Below are 20,941 nucleotides of genomic sequence, written 5' to 3' on the forward strand. Positions count from 1 at the left end.
ATTGACTTACGAGACTTTCCATTTATGATGTGTTTTCTCAGGACGCTACCCCATCATAAGTTGAGGAGCACCTGTACCATTTTAGGAACTTAAAACATTAATGTTTCTAGAAGTCACTACCGTGGTAGACCCGTCATATGGGTCCTGACATAGCATGCTGATTTTGAGGCTGTGCTTCTTAGCCAAACAAACCCTAGGAGGAAAGATCATTGTGGCCATCTGGGAAGACAGAGTCCTGGGGTGGGGTACCTGTCACTTGTGCCGAATCTCAGTGCCGCTTGGTTTGTACTGGCACTCACACCTTTGGCCGCACAGAGCAAGCCACTGTGAGGGCCTCCCATCATACAGCTGCTGGCTCGTAATTCCCGGTGAGACTGGCAGTCGCCGTTTTATGTCTCTGGGTTTTACTATTTTGGAGTTTACCTTTTTCTTTTCTTAAAACTGCCTTGGACATGTTAGTAATACCTGTGGACTTAGCTTCACTTCATTCATGTTCTGGACATGACTGAAGAGCCGTTAGTCCCAAGTCAGCGTGTTGTTGCCTTGGTCTGACCCTGGAGGTTGTGCCTCTGCTTGTCTCTTCTTTCCTGACCTGATCTCTCTGGCACACCCACTCTGGTTGACCGTATTCCAAGCTGTGCAGTCTGCCTGGGGCACTTGGAGCTCTAAGATGTCTCTCACCCGGGTCTCATACACTCCCTGGAGACATTGCTGTGGAGTTTTTCTCGGTGACATATGGATTGCCTCTTTCTGGGGCTGCCTGCCACCAAGTGGTCGAGTCTGACAGCCGCAGTTGCACTGGCGGACCCAGAGCCAGCATCTGTGTCTGCTCCAGCTTCCTGGCTGCTGGGAAGCCTGGCCCTGATAAACAGTCAGGCGACATTGTTTTCTTGCCTTTCCTGTCCGTACTTTTGGTTTTGTTTTTAAATAAAAGGTACCATGGTTAGTGGGAGTAGTCTTTTTAAACCCCCACTTGGCCTCCCCTCAGATGATCTAAGTTTTCTCAATAATTTTGAAAACTTATTTCCTTTGAGTAAATGAGCATTTCCAGTTACCAGCTATTGACTTGGTTTCAGCTACTTCTCTTTCATTTCCTCACCTGTAAAATGGGGAAATACAGCCTCCCAGGTGGTGAGGGTTAAATGAAGGTCAGCGCCTAGTGCTGGCCCAGAACAGGTGCTCAGTGAACATTAGTCCCCCTTGTTTCCCTAGTGGATTATTGTCAGCATTCTGAAGCTTTTCCTAACCTGTGATTAGCCTGCACAGTGATTTCTACATGCACGCTTAGGTTCTGTATAGGCCTGCACTGTCCACTATAATAACCACCAGCCACATTGGCTGTTGAGCCAAAAATAGACCACATGAGATAGTCCAAATTGAGATGCATTACAATTTCTTAAATACTAGATTTCACCGACTTGGTTCAAAAATAAAAACATAAAATCTTATTTTTTTATATTACTTACATGTTGAAATAGTATTTTTTATATGTTTAGTTAAATAAAATATATACAATGAATTTCATCTTTTTTACTTAAATGTGGTCACTATATAATTTTAAATTACATATATGGTCCTGTTATGTTTCTGTTGGATTGTGTTGGTTTAGGTCCTGAAGAGGCATTGTGTATAGAAGAAGAGTCATCTAATACACCAAGGAAATAAGGAAAGGTATAAATTCAGGGCAGTATCTTTAATATCTGGAATGTTTGTTTAAGACATCTAGCCCTTACTGGTGTGGCTCAGTGGACTGAGTGCGGGCTGCAAACCAAGGTGTTGCCAGTTCGATTCCCAGTCAGGGTACATGCCTGGGTTGTGGGCCAGTTCCCCAGTAAGGGACATATGAGAGGCAACCACACATTGATGTTTCTTTCCCTCCCTTCCTCTCTCTCTAAATATAAAAAATAAACATAATTTTAATAAATAAATAAAACATCTAAGTTTTATCCCCTTTAAGGAAACTTACTTATGTACCATTGCAGAAGTTTTCTGCACTTTGAGAAACTATAAAAAGGGCTAATATCCTCCTTGGTAGTAAGCATTCAACCTTTGAGGCTTTTGAAATTGTCAGGGTTCATTTGAAGTTTAGTAAACTAGTAAGAATGATCAAATTGGAAAACACTTTGTATAAAATAGACCACTATTTTTCTCATGATTCATAGTAGACTCGAGGCAATCCCAAAAGAGTTTTTTTAATGTTTTTTTTTTAGATTTTATTTTATTTATTTTAGAGAGGGTGAGGGAAAGAAACATCAATGTGTGCTTACCCCTCATGTGTCCCCTACTGGGGACCTGGCCTGCTGGAACCCAGGCTTGTGCCCTGACTGGGATCAGTGATCCTTTGGTTTGCAGGCTGGCCCTCAGTCCACTGAGCCACACCAGCCAGGGATAAATGTTTTGATCAATAATAGTATGTGGATGGAATAAATATGTAATTTCCCAGAGGCATATATTACAAGCCTTAGTTTTGTTTTGTTTTTTAATTACTATAGTTGTATTTGAATATATGAATCAGTAAGACCTAAGTAAGTATGATCTGTACAAAAGATAATAGTAAATGCTATTCGTCTCATTTCAGAGACAGACAAAACCTTCAGAATGCTGACAATTAATCCACTAGGGAAACAGGTGAGGTAGGGGAGAAGAGTATAGATAGAAAAGGAAAACTTGTTTTTTTTCTCATTCTCATAGATGCTTGTTGCCAACATCGACTTGGGTCCCACTATTTTGGACATTGCTGGCTACAACCTGAATAAGACACAGATGGATGGGATGTCTTTATTGCCCATTTTGGTGAGTATAAAACCCTCAATCAGACGTGAGCCAAGACTGAAATAAATTCCAGGTTGTGTAAATTTAGACTTTAAAACTTAAATTTTAAAGCTGTTAAATTTGGGGTAGAGAGAATAGAATTTTTCTCTTCTCTGTGGCAGGAAGGAGTTTGCTTTAAAGAAGAATGGCCACATATAAACAATTCTCTATCCTTCCTACTTCCCATCCCCCCCAACAAAATTATTATAAACAAAATTAAGACAGGTGACAAATTGGGAAAATACTTGCAACATGTCAAAAAGGGTAATAAGTTCTAATAGATGAGTTCTTAGCAAGGATTAATATCCCAGTAGAAAAAAATGGGCAAAAGAAGTAACTAATCAACTCACAGAGGAATTAGAAATGACTAAAGTAAATGCAGAAGATTGCATCAATGCAGATCAAAGAAATGCTCAACCAAAGGAGGCCTTTACCGACTTCTGGCCAAGACGGAGGCGTAGGCATACACACTGCCTCCTCGCACAACCAAAATAAGGACAACAACAATTTAGAAACAAACAAAAAAAACAACCAGTACTGACAGAAAATTGAACTGTATGGAAGTCTGACAACCAAGGAGTTAAAGTGGACACATTCATCCAGACTGGTAGGAGGGGTGGAGTTGGGTGGTTGGGCTGAGAGGGGTCGTGGCAAAACAAGTAGTGGCTGGCAGACGCCAGTCATGGGGTAGCAGCCAGTGGACCCAGCAAGACAGCGGATCATGGAGGGGTGTGGCGCACAAGGCAGCTGGTGGACCGGGCAGACCCACATTCATGCAGACAACAAACCAGGCAAAACTGGGAAGCGAGACAGACCGTGCAACCCAGGGCTCCAGTACGGGGAAATAAAGCCTCAAACCACCGATTGAAAACACCAGTGGGGGCTGAGGCACAGGGAGAGACTCCCAGCCTCACAGGAGAGTTAGTTGGAGAGACCCACAGGGTCCTAGAGTGTACACAAACCAACTCACTTGGGAATCAGCACTAGAAGGGCCCAGTTTGCTTGGGAGAAGCAGCGGGAGGGACTGAAATCCAGCAGAGAGCAGAGCAAGCGCCATTCTGCCCTCTTGGACCCCTGCCCCACAGACAGCATCACAACCCAGCGATGCATGTTACCACACCTTGGTGGACACCTAAGGCTCCACTCCTCACTACAGAACAGGCGTGACAAGACAAAAAAAAAGCCCAAACAAAAGAACAGATCAAAGCTCCAGAACAAATACAACTAAGCGACAACAAGATAGCCAACCTAGCAGATGCACAGTTCAAAGAACTGGTGATCAGGATGCTCACAGAATTGGTTGAATTTGGTCACAAATTAGATGAAAAAATGAAGGCTATGCTAAGTGAAGTAAAGGAAAATGTACAGGAAATCAATGGTGATGGGAAGGAAACTGGGGCTCAGATCAATGGAGTGGGCCAGAAGGAAGAAAGAAACAACCAAACAGAAAAGAATGAAGAAACAAGAATTTGAAAATATGAGGAGAGGCTTAGGAACCTCCAGGACATATTTCAACATTCCAACATCTGAATTATAGGGGTACCGGAAGGAGAAGAGGAAGAGTAACAAGTAGAAGTTACTTGAACAAATAATAAAAGAGAACTTCCCCAATCTGGCAAAGGAAATAGACCTCCAGGAAGTCCAGGAAGCTCAGAGAGTCCCAAAGAAGTTAGACCCAAGGAGGAGCACACCAAGGTACATCATAAGTACATTACCCAAAATTAAAGATAAAGACAGAATCCTAGAAGCAGCAAGAGTTAAGGAGACAGTGACCTACAAAGGAGTTCCCATCAGACTGTCAGCTGATTTCTCAAAAGAGACTTTATAGGCAAGAAGGGGCTGGAAAGAAGTATTCCAAGTCAGGAAAGACAAGGACCTACATCCATCATTGCTCAATTCAGCAAAGCTTTCATTTAGAATGGAAGGGGAGATAAAGTGCTTCTCAGATAAGGCCAAGTTAAAGGAGTTCATCATCACCAAGCCCTTATTACATGAAATGTTAAAGGGACTTATCTAAGAAAAAGAAGATAAAAAGCATATACAGTGAAATGACAGCAAACTCACAATTATTAATAACCACACCTAAAACAAAAACAACTAGAACAGGAACAGAAGCACAGAAATGGAGATCACGTGGAGGATTAGCAACAGGGGAGTGGGAGGAGGAGTGGGGGAAGGTACAGAGAATAAGTAGCATAGACGGTAGGTAGAAAATAGACTGGGAGGGTAAGAATAGTACGGGAAATGTAGAAGCTAAAGAACTTATAAGTATGACACATGCACATGAACTAAAGGGAGAGAATGTGGGTGGGAGAGGGTGTGCAAAGTGGAGGGGAGTGAAGATGGGAAAAGGGGACACCTGTAACAGCATAATCAATAAAATATGTTTTTTAAAGAAAAGGAGGCCTTTACCTACTGCAGCACTGGCAAAGATACCCACTATTTGCAGAAGTTTAGGAAATAGAAACTACTCAGACTCTGTTCATAAAAGCGTAATCAGTAGAAGCTATCAGGAGGCTAATTTATCAAGACATACCACTTCAGAACACACACATCAAGCAGTTCCCTCTGGGAATTTATTCTAAGAAAACAAAATTCATTCAAGAGTTCCTACTATGTACCTGGTACCACAGAGCTAACTATAAAAAAATGTACATGAGTATTAACAGAAGAAAACAGAAAACCTAAATATCCAGTAGGGAATTGGTTAAAATGTTGCACCATTAAGCCAGCACTAAATGTATGTAGTATACATGTGTATCTGTATACATCGACTCGGAAGGATGCCTCCCACATACTATAGGGAGAAAAGGAGGTGTCACAGCAGCATCTCTTCTTCATTAAAAATGTACTTCGTTTTATTTTTTTATTTTTAGAGAGGCAGGGAGGGAGGCAGAAAGAGAAGGAGAGAATCGATGTGTCAGAGAAACATCAATAATTGCCTCTCACATGCCCCCAACTGGGAACCTGACCTGCAACGCAGGCATGTGCCCTGGCTGGGAATCAAACCAGCAAATTTTCGGTTCACAGGCCGGCACTCCATCCACTGAGCCACACCAGCCAAGGCAAAAATGTATTTTAATACATTTATATATAGACACGTTTGGACTGATCAGTACTAAAATGTTTTAGGCATTTATGGTGACTCATTATAGGTAAATCTTACTCATCGATTTGTCTGAATCTACTAGAATTTATTATTAGATAGTATATGCTTCATATAAGAGAATACATGTAACTCACATTATTTATAAAATGCAAGAAATGTCATGACCCCATCGTCCCATATAAGAACTGAAATATTCCCATTACTGGCAATTCTACCTTAGGGGTCATTTTCCTGAATTTCATGGTTATCCTTTTCTGGCTTTTATTTTTTAGGGTTACTAGGTACATATCCTTAACAACATAATGTAGTTTTTATTTTGTTTTGCCCTCTAAAAGTGATACCCTACTGGATGTCATTAGGAACTTTTTTTAATCTAGCATTGTTTCCAAATTCACATTGTTCACAGATGCCTGAGATTCCATTGTGTGCATGTGTCACCACTTAATTATCTGTTTTCTTGTCAGTCAGTGGACATTTGTGTCGTTCTGGCTTTGTTTTAGGAGCAGTGCTGCAACAGCCTTCTTACACACATCTCCCAGTGAACATGTGTGTGCACCAAGGTCACAGGAACTGCACATGTTCATTTCTACAAATATCACCGAGCTGTTTCACAGAGTGGTCATCAGTTTACATTCTCACCAGTAGTGTGTGACAGTTCCCTTCACTTTGTATGAAACTGTGAGACAACCTAAATTTTGCCAGTGTGGTTGGTGAAAAAGACCAAAATTGTATTTGGTCCTGCTATGCATTTTTTTATGAATGAGATAAATCTTTTTCTTTTTTTTTTTATGACTTAATTCACTTACTATACATTTCACTCATTTTAAGTTTATAAGTCATTTGTTTTTGGTGTATTTAGAATTGTGCAACTACACCGTAATCTAATTTCAGGACATTTTCATCACCCCAAAAACATTAGCAGTCACTTCTCCACTGCTCCCTCTCCTGGCTCCGGGCAAGCACTAATCAGCCTTCTGTCTCTGTAGACAGGTTTGTTGTAGACAGTTCGTAGAGATAGAGTCATAACTACGTGGCCTCTTGTGCCTGGCATCTTTTGCTTTCAAGGGTCATCCCCCAGCAATACATCATACCTTTTTATTGCCAAATAATATTCCATTGTACAGATATATACCATGTTTACACAGTCATCAGCCAATAGGCAGTTGGGTTGTTCTCCCTTTTGGGCTATATTAATAATGGTGCTGTGAATATTTGTGTACAAGTCTTCAGTGGACAAATTTTTCAGTTTCTTGGAATATACCCAGGAGAATTGCTGGGTCACATGATGACTTGCTATTTTAACTTTTGAGAAGCTGCCATACTGTTTCTAAAGCAACTATGCCAGTTTATATATTCCCAGCAGCAGTGTACAAGGGTTCCAGTTTCTTTTTTTTAATTGTCTTGATTTTTTTTTAGAACATCATTTTTTTTAAACTTTATTTACTTTCAGAAGAGAGGGTAAGGGAGGGCGAGAGAGAGAAGGAAAGACACACCCCTGGCTGACGTAGCTCAGTGGATTGAGCGCAGACTGCGAACCAAAGTGTCATAGGTTTGATAGGTTCGATTCCCAGTCAAGGTACATTCCTGGGTTGCAGGCCATGACCTCCAGCAACCGCACATTGATGTTTCTCTCTCTCTCTCTTTTTCTCCCTCCCTTCCCTCTCTAAGAAATAAATACAACCTTTAAAAAAATTATCCTAAACTCTATTTAAAAAAAAAAAAAGGAAGAAAGAAAGAAAGACACACCAATGTGAGAGAGATACATCATCCAGTTACTTCTTACTTGCCCCCAACCAGGGACCTGGCCTGCAACCCAGGCACATGCTGTGACCAGGAATTAAACTAATGACCTTTTGATTTACTAGCCAGTGCTCAGTCCATGGAGCCACACTAGCCACGGCTTTGTTGTTCCACTTATTTATGCATTCATTGGTTGTTTCTTATATGTGCCCTAACTGGTGATTGAACCCGCAACCTTGGTGTACCAGGACAATGCTTTAACCAACTGAGCAATCCAGCCAGGGCCAAGGATTCCAGTTTCTCCACATCCTCACCAACACTTGCTGTTAATCTTATACTATAGTCAGTGTAAAGTGGTACCTCATTGTGGGTTTGATTTGCATTTCCCTAATGACTAATGACATTGAGCATCTTGTCATGTGTTTATTGGGTACTTGTGTCCTTGGGATTTTTTTAAAAGATTTTATTTATTTTTATAGAGAAGGAAAGGGAGGGAAAAAGAGAAGGAGAGAAGCATCCATGTGCCAGAGACACTTTGATCGGTTGCCTCTCACATGCCCCCCTCCTGGGGGCCTGGCCCACAACCCAGGCATGTGCCTTGAGTGGGAATTGAACCATTGACCTTTTGGATTACAGTCTGGTGCTCAATCTACTGAGCAGCACCAGCCAGGGCTATATATATTCTTTTTGATCAGTGAATCATTTTTCATTTATACCTTTTGTGTTTCTTTCCTTGTGAGATGCCCATTTTTGTCCCATCATATTCTCCCTCTTAGTAATTTGTCTTTTCCTTATGTTAACATAAGACATCACTTGCGTTGAATGTATAAATTGTCTCTTTTATGGTTAGTATCTTCTGTGTCTCATTTATAAAAATGCTTCTGAACCTTGAGATTAGAACAGTTCTCGTAGATTTTCTCCTAAAAATTTTGTGCTTACATTCAAGCCCTCATTATATCTAGAATTGATTTTCTTCTATGGTATGAGTCAGGGATCTAATTTCAGTTTCTTCTCTGTAAATATTCAATTGTCTTTTCCAAAGGTCTGTCTCTGTACCAGTATCATTTTGTCTTGTTATAAATTGGTATACTTAAATCTTTGTATGGGTGCATGTCTCTCATTGTTCTTATAGAGATTCTAGCTGTCTGTCTTCCATATCAACTTTAAAAACAGCTTTTCAGTTTGCCTAAAAAATCATGTTGGGCATTTGGTTGGAACTGCATTGAATCTATAGACGAGTTAGTAACTTCCTTTAACTTTCTCCATATAGGTCTTATACTCTACTCGCAGGGCTCAGGGCAGGCCACCCCAAGATATTCCACAATGGCATATTATTTTGAATTAAAGCTACTTAAGAAACTCCCATGCAAGAAGAAAACCCTGAATAATCCGTCCCAAGAGCAGGAGGTGCACGTCCCATGCGATACCATGCGATAGCTGCCCCCAGCCCGCCCCCTCGCTCCTGAGGGCTGAGAGACAACCTTATCACTCCAGTTAAGAGAATCCAGGTGGAAGCTCTGTACTGCCTTTACTAATTTACTACCCAAACTTTCTTTAGATTTCTCACCAATGAACACCCAAACCGTGCTTAGACTCTTTTCTAATGAATATTGTCTCTCCTGTCAGTTTCTCACAAATTTATTGTTTCTTTGTCTAAGAAGTCCAAAAGGGTGCCTAGTTCAGTCATTTCTTTGAGCCTCGTTTTATGATGAGTATTGTATTTGTGATTCTCCTAAGCACACAAATTGGTTTTTGTTTTGTTAACTTAGTCTTCTGTCAGTTTTACTGTTTTATTTTTATAAGTCTAGCTGTAAGCACTGAAGGGGTATGGGAGGAATTCTCCTCCTCCCCACAAGTTCATGTATGTGTGGGATCTTCATTCTGACCATTGGGAGTGTTTTACAGTCCTTAGGCAGCCCTGTTTAATGTTTGTGAGTTCTTGTCCTAGGGTGTAATAAGCTATGAATTTCTTTAGTATGAGTTTAGAAGTGTTCTACCATGGGGTTTATAGACAGGATTGTTCATTATAACCTGGACGTCCAGCACCTTGCATGTGACTGACTCGTGCTTAGCTGCTTTGTTGGTTTCCATTCCTGACCTGACTCACAGAAGTAATCTTGGGAAGTAACTGTAAAAAGCTCAGAGCATCTGATCATCACTTGCAAGGGCTCTGTAAATACCAGACGTGGTACTCGGTAGCCTTCATACGCATCAGTCAGTCATTGCCTTTAGTTACTGAACGAATAGTCCAATTGGTGTTGACTGCCACGTCCCCTTTTGCAGAAGAATAATGACCGTGATCGTTTCACAGCCTAGGTGCCTCATAGGAACCACTTTTGCTCTTCTTTCTAGATAGGTGCCAGTAATGTGACTTGGCGATCGGATGTCCTGGTGGAATATCAAGGAGAAGGTCGTAACGTCACCGACCCAACATGCCCTTCCCTGAGTCCTGGAGTATCTGTGAGTAGCAGTTTGCATTGGCCTGGACAGCTTTCTCACAGAGAGCACAGCAAGGCATATTAGTTCAGATGTATCAAGTATTAGGACCCTTCATCTGAGTCCTACTTCTTTTTCACTTGACTTTGTCACTTGACTATGGAAGATTAGTTAGATACGCAGAGGTAAATTCAGTAATTCTGAAAATGGAAAAAAAAACAAACCCTGAAAATGATATTGCTAACGTATTGTCAAGAATGTGCACTCGAATTCTTCCAGTTCTTGTAACAAGTACACGTATCTGCCCATATTCTTACCCTATTAATACCCCTTCCTGTTTTCCTACCCTCCCCGGCAGCAGTACCAGTTTTTATTATTAGGGGTGTTGTTAGTGGCATCCGGCAGAGGTGGGGTCCCACCTACAACTGTGCCATCATGAGTGTCTTGCCAGGCTGGTCATGAGGATGGTTACAGAGATGTGGGCCTTGCTTTGGGGAATGGAAAACAGGCTTCCATTTGGAATTGGCCCTCTTAACACCACGGTGTCATGATATAGTTATAAAGACTTAAATAAGTTAGAATTCTAAGTCCTACTTGGTGATAAGAACACTCATAATAAACTTAACCTGTAGATGATTTCACAAAGTTCATTTTAGCACTTTTCCCCCACCCTTTAGAGTGGCAGTTCCTAATGTACCTTAGAAGTGACTCACGTGAGTACTGAGTTCTCCTCACCAACGCTGCATTTCACAGGGGCCCCTCCCAGCTAATCCTCGTCAGGAGGTTAGCAGACAGGGGGCAGCAGCAGAACCACCACAGCCTCATTCCTTAGTCAAGTTCTTCACCATCACATCAGTAAGGAGCAAAGCCTCACATCTATTTTCAGTTCATTTCTCTGTGGAAGGTTTCCTAATTTCTCTCCAGTTGTATGTCTGGTTTGAGCCAATTTGGTTGCCCCTATAAACAGTTAGTTGTTACTGTAGAACTCTCTTCATGTAACTTTTGAAATATCCCACAGCAATGTTTCCCAGACTGTGTGTGTGAAGATGCTTACAACAACACCTATGCCTGTGTGAGGACCATGTCAGCGCTGTGGGACTTACAGTACTGCGAGTTTGATGACCAGGAGGTGAGGTGCCCTGCCGCTCCCCACCCCTGCGTCTGTGCGAGCGCTGTGCTGGCTGCACTCAGTGGCAGAAGAGCAGGTCCAAGGGTGCTCTCTAGGGAAGGGGTTTCTTATCTGTACTTCCACTTAGGTTTCCTTCAGCTAAGAAAATAGAATTCCCCAAGGCCATTCTTTATCCTCTGCAACCTTTTTGGATGAGGCTTTCTCCACTCCCACCACCACCTGAACATGTGCTTTAAAGGCGCAGGTCACTTTTTCAGAATGCTGCCTGTCTGGTCTGTTTGCTTCCCTGCTAGCTTGGGCTGAGGGTCAGACACCCTCAACTTGTTCAGAAACCTCTGTCCCCACCACAGCATAATCCAGCGCTGCTCAGGCAGATTAGTCGGGGCAGGGGGCCAGAGGCAGGACCAGGAGCTGCATCCTTGGGAGAAGGTGGCTTTCGGCCAGCACAGATCAGTGTGCGTTATCTGTAGGGTCACGTGGACTCCGGTCCCATGCGGTTTCATAGTGTTCGCAGCAGGTGCTCCCCTGCCCCATCTGCTCGCCCACATTTTGCCATATGGAGCCAGAGCTCATCGTGATCGTGTTTCTCAGAAGCTGACGACTCACGAGCCACTTGCTTGTAGCTCGTAAACACTTCAGATGGCAGGCAAGAGAGCTCCCCTCAAACTCAGTTCCTGTGCCCCTTCCCCCATGAGCTTTATCAGCGCGACAACTACTTTATAAATGATGGTCTCAGGGCGGCCACTGGAAGCCAGCAGGCCGAATTTCCTGCCATCCTCATAGTCTATCACTTGACTCCAGTTTGGAGAACAAAGTGCAAACAGATGGCGGGAAATGTGATATTAGACATGTCTAATGTTAGAAGTAGTAGCGTTGTATCCTTCAGCAGTGCATCCAAAGCTGCTTTTTAAAAATAGGCAAACCTAACATTTGTATAACACAGGTTTGAGTACTTTCCTGTCTTCACAATTCTGAGGCAAACATACACCTTCATATGTCAGCTTCCACTCAGTAACTTCATTACCAAGTCTAGTTTCTGAGACCTTGTCCTTTGAGGGTTATGCCTTCTGTTGTCTGTGTTAATTATAGAAAGTAATACCTGCCCCCACTGCCCCCTCCCGGCTCTGCCTGAAACAGGCCCCTTTACAACATGTGGGCCATGGACTGAAGCAATTCAACCCCAGAACAGATGCTCCATTGTCTCATGTACACCCTCGGGCTCTCTGAGGGTCTTTTTAAATTTTCCTTTGAGGATCTTAAAACCAGATGATATTCTCCTGGGCCTTGGGTGTTGTCTGCCTCCTCCCTACCCATTTAGAAATAGTTCACGTGAGTATTTCTTTAAGTGTAACCCCTTGCTCTTTTCTTTCCTCCATCCTTTCCTGTAGGTGTTCGTAGAAGTCTATAACCTGACTGCAGACCCACACCAGATCACTAACATTGCTAAAAGTATAGACCCAGAGCTCTTAGGAAAGATGAACTACCGGCTAATGATGTTACAGTCCTGTTCCGGACCCACCTGCCGCACTCCGGGGGTTTTTGACCCCGGGTAAGTTTCTGTTTTCTTCAGTGACTTTGCCAAGTTATCTCAAGCAGTCGTGCTGGTCCTGAGAGTGGAGGGGGGCGCTGAGCCTGATGGGTCCTTCTCGCCTGGAGCCATACAGAGGGAATCCCGTATCTTAGTGCGCTAGCCTGTTGTGCTGCAAACGAAAACAAGCTGTTCGAAACTCCTGCTTTTCGGAGCCGACTGGTGCTTTAGTTACAGGCGTAGCCCCGCTCCTCACTGCTGAGGCTCTTCAGCCTACCCTCCTGCCTGCGATTCTGGTCAAGGTGCCACTCGACTGCACCAGTGACAGCTGGGGGTCCTTCAGAGTAACTGACCAAGTGCTACCCTGTTTCCTAGCACTTCCGAGGGCATGCGCCTTCTGTGTCATTTCTCAGAGATGTGGGTACTTGCCGGTAAATGTACTAAACGTATTAAACACAGACAGTGAAGTAGAAGGTAAGAACTGTGACATGCTGAAATATATGCGTCCACTGCAGCATGCAGAGGTAGGGAAGATGTTTACCTACCTCCCCCTAGGCCAGCTCTGTTCCTCCCCCGCTCCTTCCTCTCCAGCAGCCACTCTTCCCCACTACCCCTGGGCTCTGCACACCATGCGTTTGAGCCACTGATGGCGAAACCTGTCAGCTTTTGCTTGAAAATTATAAAATTAAAAATTAAACTTTCACTGGGAAAACAGTATTTCAGTTCTTAGACTCTGATCATAGGACAGAGGGGAGAAATGTCCTAAGCCAGTGGAGAGGAGCAATGTTACTGTTTAGCCATTTCATATGAAGTGATTCTTCAGGCCAAATGAGAGAGGATATACTGAGTTGGCCAAAAAGTATGTTTAGTTTTTTCTGTAAAGTAAAAGGCATTTTTAAAATTTCACCAATAATTTTATTGATTTGGATATTTTGAATATGTCAGCTATCTCCTGAGTGGTATAACATTGATTGTTCTCAATTAACGTCTCAATTTCATTGCTCTGAACTTCAGCTGGTCTGTGGAAGTATCACCCAGCGAGAAATGTCCAGCACAAAACTTCATAAACCACTTTTGACGCATTCTATCAGTTGCAGCACCTTCTCTATACACTGCACAAATCTTTTCTTGCATTTCAGTTGCATTTTTACCTTTCTTGAAATAATAAAGCATAATATGCTGAAAATTTTGCATATTTTCTTCCATCTTAAATATTAAAATGGCTGCACAAAAATTCACAAATTTTGATGTTTTTTCTTTTTTTTTAAGATTTTATTTATTTTTAGAGAGGGAAGGAAGGGAGACAGAGAGACAGAGAAACATCAATGTGTGGTTGCTGGTGGTTATGGCCTGCAACCCAGGCATGTACCCTGACTGGGAATCAAACCTGCGACACTTTGGTTCGCAGCTGGAGCTCAATCCACTGAGCTACGGCCAGCCAGGACTTTGATGTTTTTTCAAAAGCACACTGATATCACAGCTGTCACAATACAATCTAACAAAATTGTTTTGAATGAAGTTAAAAATAACTAAGTGCTACTAGAGCCATCTTATGGGAAAAAGAAAACAAACTTTTTGGCCAACCCAATATGGAAATGAGTAGACAAACTGGATTCTCATTTTAAAACTCATTTTTTAAAAATTCCTTAGCCATAGCTTATGCTCTCCTACCAAACAAACATTTAGGCCTGTGGAATCGCACAGGCCCAGTCCATCCCCCACCTGTTAGAAGACAGCTACACACTCGCTCACATACTGTGTGTGGCCACTTTTACACATCAGTAAAATTGAGTAATGGGGACAGAGACTGAATGGCCCACAAACCCTAAAATATTTATTACCTGGCTCTTTAAAAAAAATTGGCCAGCCCCTGCTTTAAAATAATAGTAGGAATTCATTTGTTCCAAAAGATAGTAGGTACAAGAAACAGTAAAATACAGCGTTATTTCTAGCCCTCCCATACATGTACGGTAAGTCTCTTTATGCTTGCCAAGTCTCAGCTCAAGTTACCATTCATCATTCACTGTAACTTTCCCATGGGTGGTAAAATAAGTTATTTTATGTGCCAGGCATTGTACATAAATTTCCTTCCTATTTTATTGGTGGCTAGTGGGGTTAATGATTTACCTGAGTTCACCGTGAGCCAGATTTAAACTCCTGCCTGAGGCGCACACCTGTGCTCTTACCCACCACTTGACTGTAAGAGGAGGGCTTTGAAGCTGCTGGGAGGGCCTTCAGCAAGAGCTGGGCTCACCCGTCAGGCTGCTTTATACCTTACGGACCACCCCCACCCCTCAAAAAAAAAAAGTTCAAATCTTGCCTGTTTCCTAAGGTCTTCCAAGATTAACCCGATTTATGTTTCTTTTCCCCCGTCCTCTCTCCTCCTCCTGCATTGTTTTGTGCTAGTCGACTTGCAGTGGAAATGCCCTTATCAAGTATTCCTGTTTTGCACTACAAACTTTACTAGATTCTCTTGTGGTGGATTGATTATTCCTTTGCTATCTCTTCCTGCCATCCTTTCCAGTTAACATTCTGCAGGAAGTTCTCAGTGGCTAACTACAGCTAATGTGGCATCCTTGTATTTTTCTTCCCCAGATACCGGTTTGACCCTCGTCTCATGTTCAACAATTACGGTGGTGGCAGGACTCGAAGGTTTTCAAAACATCTTCTGTAGCGACCTCTGCAGTTGGGTCCCTGCACGCCTCTTTCTGATGAAGTGATTGTAGTAGGTGTCTGTAGCTAGTCTTCAAGACCACACCTGGAAGGGTTTCCGGACTGGCTTTACGTCGTTTTAAAAAGCAACCCAGTCAGCTGACCAACCTGTGCAATGTGTTAAACTGTGAACTCTGCCCTCACGTCAGGAGCGGCTCTCCCTGATCCCTCATTCAGGTCATCCCACTGCTCCTGAGGTCTTTGCTCCCACCATCCCCTTTCTGTCCTGGGGCTGCAGTTCTTGGTTACTCCCCATGCAGTCCAAGTCTCAATTTATAAACCCATTCAGATAAATGGCAGTGCTTTGGGGGGGAATGTTTTTGATCTACAGCTTGAACTAAAAATCAAAGGATCTGGACAGCATTTCAGATTGAGCACTTCACTATCAAAAAATACTAACATCACAGGGCTTGAAGAATAACTATTAGAGCTAAATCATCTGATTAAGAACAAGTACCATTGTCTTTAGAATAGCAGAAATGTATCATTGATAATATCCATCACAGTGTGATGAGATAAGGGTGCAAATTCAAAACCTATCAACCACACGCTGTTCGTTTTGGGGGCATTCTGGGCTGGTACTGCACTGAAATAGAAGCAGGCTTCCGTACGGGCTAATTCCCAGTGGTTAGTGACAGTGAGAGCCAGTGGTGTCAAGGGCGTGTCTCTTCTCTCCATACTTTTCCCTCTGAGCACCGAAAAATAAAGTGGCTTGGGTAAACTCAGCAGAGAAAAAGGACTTCTGAGCATTGGTGAAGCTTGTGTTTCTGAGGGCCTTCTGCAGGTAGGGGCCCCCCAGCTGGCAGGCCAAAGGGCTCTGGTTGGGGTGCAGTAAGTGCCTGTCCAGCAGGGAGTCTGGGTTTCAGTCCCAGTGAAGTTGTTTGGACTCTGCATTTTGCTGACATTCTGTTCATTTAAGATACAGAAATTTCTTAGTTGATGAAAGTATCAACTTCTTCACCCTACCTTCTTCCCTTTCAGTTTCTTCCTGTTTGGGGGGTCATGTGTAATTTCAGCCTGATTCACTGTTCTCATAAAAGCCAGATCTTGCTGAGGTTTCCTCACTATTTAGAACACCTATATTTTTCTGTTTCTTGGCTTGAAGACCAATCCCGTTTCCACCCTTTTCTTCACAAGAAAGCCGATTGGTGGAGGGACAGCAGGAAAGGAGGAAGAGCTGTGGTTTGTGACCTGTTCAACTCAGGCAGTAGCAATTTGAGCTTTATTTAAGGTCTTAGGCTGAGCTTTAAGCGCTGTGTGAGACATGGTCATAAGCAACTCTCCTAGCAGAATGCCAGTGAACCATGGTGGGTTAATAGCTGTTGTGTTTATTCTTGCACCTCATGCAGCCCCACTAACTGCTGGCATTTAGAGGTGAAGTAAGCAAATGAACACCTCTGCTGTGAATGTTTTAGGGAAAGAAATAAAGATTTGTAACTAAAAGCAAAGTACAATGTTGAACATGGGTTTCAGCTTTATTCTACACTTTTGATTCTTAACATTACTCAATTTCCAAATCAATGCCATAGTTATTCCCAAATAAAAAGAAACCAACTCTTGTACTGTGATGTCATCTTACTCACTTAATTCATTTTATGATGCTGGTTCCTGGAAGCAGGTACAGGCATAGAGCGACCCACCAGTCAGCTGCCAGCACATCCCTGTCACGCTGCTCTGACGACCAGCGGGGTTCTGTCAGGCGATGGGGACGCAGCGAGGCTCTGTTGGTGCGTCTCCTGCCCAACTGTTGAACGGCCTCCAGGTGGACTCTTGCCCTGGGGGAGGCTTCATTCTGGCTCTGTGCTGAAATCTTTCATGAAGAGGCCTCAGCTTACAGAGTCTAGGAGACTACAAAATGCACTGAACTTTTGAAAATGTGTGTGTACAAGGGACCCACTGCCAAGAGGCTTGCCTTGGTTTCCTCTTAATTGTACTCTTAAATTTTATTTTCTATTGTAAGAAGGCCAGGTCCATATCTGTTGGTACTCTTCAGAGTAGAGAACTGTATACCCATTAGTAATGAAGAAAGGCCATAGGAATAGATAGATTTTTTGCCTTACAAAAATCTATTACAAAGCTCTTCCTCAAATACAGTTACCAAGTAGGAAACACCTTTTGAACATCTTTGGATTTTACCAATGGTGCTGTTGCAAAATACATGGGGGGGGGTCAATATATTTTGTCAGTACAAATTGACAGTGCTAGGGTTTGTACAAAATAGAAATGATAGCCATGGAAGTTATACCTTAATCTATAAAAAATGTTCTTAATTTTCAAGTATCTAAGGATTTGTGCTTTTTTTTTTTTTTAACAAAAGAGTTGTCCCAGGATCCTTATAGAAAGCAAAGGTATTTCACCTGATCCACCAGTGGAGTTAGATGGGAATATTTGGGTTCTTTAATTTTACCTCCACTTACATCCCACTGAACTTTGTGAACTCCTGTTTGCATCATCTGTTCCTGGAAGTTACTCCGCCCTGGTTCTGTGTCATTTCAGTCATTTGACTTAGAAAGTGCCCTTCAGAGGACCCTGTTCACTGCTGCACTTTTAAATGAATTAAAACTTATTTCTATTCTAGTGGAAGTGTGTCCTTTGTTTTAGTCCACAAGTAGTAGTTTTGACAAGATGCTTTTTTTCCTTGATGCTGTTTCATGTTCTAATCACTCACCCAAGTGCAGGAGACTGGCCATTTCCACGCCGGGTGCCGCAGTCCATCCGTCCCTGGAGAGCACCCCCACACGTGGTCCCGCTGCCCGAGCTCCCTGAGTGAGCTCCACGCAGAGAACCCTGCCTGATAAACCTCGAGCATGTATAGCCCTGGACAAAAGTCATCTTACCTTGACTGGCTTAATTCAATAAACCAGGCTCACCTTCCTAGGAGTTTTGCCTCGATATTCAGTCATGTGACCAAATAACTTCATATGGAAGTTCAAAATCTTTTCTAAGAGGGGAAGTTCATATTTTAGGCTTGTAGGCCTTGTGGTCTCTGTTGGAACTACTTGACTCTGCTGTAGTAGCGCAAAAGTAGTCCAAATCAATAGTTACGTCAGTGAGTGGCTGTATTTTAACAAAGCTTTATTTACAAAAAGAGAACGTGATTTGTCAACCCTAGACCTACAAAGTTGCCTTATACCTTAAAGGTCATGAAGGCCAAGTAGAAGAGATGTTAGAAGACTCCCATCAAGTTGCCAGCTTACTACCAGAAAAGCAGGCGATTGGGGTGCACCACAGTGTGAAGCCGTCAACGAGAAAAGGGGCAAGTTTACTTGCATAGACGCACAAAGTGAGGTCGAGTACAGCCTCTACCAGATCTGTTTCCCTAATTTGTCCCACCTGTTTTCCCTGAGACTTCCCTGCCCTGTAGAACCAAGTTCCCTACGGAATTAGTCTTTGTTTCATCTTCTTTCTTTACTAGCAATGGGTGTAAGGGGAATGCAGAATTCACGTGTGCCCTGATTTCTGCTGAGGAGACAACAGAGCAGACACCCACAGAACCCGAAGGCCCCAGACCAAAAGCACTGTGCTGAGGCTGCCACTGATGGCCTAGGAACCATCACATAAGATGAGATTTAAACATGGGATGTGGGAGCTAGCTCTGCGAGTACAGGGGAGCAGGTAACCATCCTAAATCCTGGTCTTCCAGGGAAGCTTGCAATGACCACCTTCTGCCCAGGAGACCTGGGATCTACTGATGTCCTCTTAAGCTGCAGCTCTGACTTAACGCTGGTAGGTCCTCAAAGGATAGATGGACACTAGAGATGCTTGTAATTACTATCATAATAAAAAACAGCTGTGCAGGATAGGTTTCCCCCTCAGCTTAATTTATGCAAGCTCACATAGCTAATCAGAGTCGGGGTTTTAAAAGATCTGGCTTCAAAGCCATCTTTCTGTTAAACTCTGCTGTCTGATCTGTGAAGGATTTCTGCCTCCGTCATGTATCTGAGGGCCCACTCCCCTCGCTAGCTCTGTCCTATTCCGGAGCTATTGGACATCATGTAAGTTACAAAGAGCACTTGAGAAAAAAACTTCCAACCAAGAGTATGCCCTCTGGCAAAGTTACTCAGAATTGAAAAAAGTTTTCTGGGCAAGAAAGCTGTAATCACCACTAAGCCGTCTTTAAGCTTGAAAGAATGGGCGATATTAAGAAGACATTTGAAAGTAGAAATCTCACTAGTAAAGGTGAGATTTTTATATAATGAAAAGTAATGGGTTAATCATTTATAAAAGAGTATGAAGGTTAAAAGACAAAAGATAACTATAACTACAATAATTAAGGGGTACACAAGATAAAAGATGTAAAATGTGAAATCACACAAAAGGGGGGTGAAAATAGAGGTTTAGCATGTTCAAACTTAAGTCGTTTCCAACTTAAAACAGACTGTTACAAATATAAGTTTATATGTAAGCTTCAAGGTAACCACAAAGCAAAAACCTATGGTATTTTATATACAGAAAAGATAAAGGAATCTAAGCATACTACTTCAGAAAACCATCCAACCACAAAGGAAGAAAGCAAGAGAAGAAAGGAACAAAGAGCAACTACAAGACAGAAAACAACAAAATGGCAATAAGTACCTATCTTTTAGTAATCACTTTAAATGTAAATGGACTAAATTGTCCAATCAAAAGAGTGGATGAATTGGACCAAAATAAAACCCATCTATATGCCTGCTGCCTACAAGAGATTCACTTAAGATGTAAACACACATACAGACAAAGTTTAGGGATAGAAAAAGATATTCCACACAAATGGAAACAACAAAAAAACTATACTTGTATCAGACAGAATAGACCATAAAATAAACACTGTAATCAGACAAGTGACATCACATAACAAATAAAGGGATTAATCCAACAAGAGGACCTAAGGTTCATAAATATTTATGCACCCACCAGAAGAGCATCTTTTCATATAAAGCAAATGTCAACGGACTGAAAAAAGGGAAAAGAGAACTTGTCTCTGATATCTCCATTTCCAAGGCAACTAGTTCCAGACTAAGAATGGAGGTGCCACTACCATTCAAGTGGCTTTTTGTCCCACTTCACAGCGTGGCTGTTGGAAAACAAATGAAAACACAGCTCTCCTCCTGACACCTCACTTACCTGTTTCCAGCACGACTTCCTGCAATGCATCAGCATTGGTCCATACCACCAGTGGGGCAGGACTCATGTGATGGTGCGATTTCTTAGGCTCCATCATAAAAGACACGGCCACTTCTGCATTTTTTCTCTCAGATTACTCGGGGGGAAACCTGCCACCATATGAAGACACCCAAGTAGCCCTAGGGTGAGGTCTATGTGATGAAGATGGGTGGACTACTGCAAATGATCGGTGCCAACTAGCCAGCCAGCAGAGGGAGCCATCTCAGAAGCAGACCCACCCCCTAGTCCCGCCAAGTTCATATAACTATGCCCAGCCCACGCCAACATCTTAACTCATGAGGGACCCCCCAGGCCAGAACCACCAGCTAACCTG

At 42.7% G+C, this 20,941-nt stretch overlaps 1 protein-coding gene across 1 annotated transcript in view; it reads left to right on the forward strand.

The window, feature by feature from the left end:
* Positions 1–18,042, forward strand: part of GNS (glucosamine (N-acetyl)-6-sulfatase) — a 46,158-nt gene extending 28,116 nt beyond the window's left edge. The window contains exons 10-14 of the mRNA XM_028532413.2: positions 2,692–2,793; positions 10,013–10,120; positions 11,115–11,225; positions 12,614–12,774; positions 15,349–18,042. Coding sequence (XP_028388214.1) covers positions 2,692–2,793; positions 10,013–10,120; positions 11,115–11,225; positions 12,614–12,774; positions 15,349–15,427 — 561 coding nt within the window. The 3' untranslated portion in view covers positions 15,428–18,042. The remainder of the gene's footprint in view (positions 1–2,691; positions 2,794–10,012; positions 10,121–11,114; positions 11,226–12,613; positions 12,775–15,348) is intronic.
* The last annotated feature ends 2,899 nt before the right edge of the window (positions 18,043–20,941 follow it).

Source organism: Phyllostomus discolor, chromosome 2 (genome assembly GCF_004126475.2).
Source record: "Phyllostomus discolor isolate MPI-MPIP mPhyDis1 chromosome 2, mPhyDis1.pri.v3, whole genome shotgun sequence".
In the NCBI taxonomy this organism is placed as follows: domain Eukaryota; kingdom Metazoa; phylum Chordata; class Mammalia; order Chiroptera; family Phyllostomidae; genus Phyllostomus; species Phyllostomus discolor.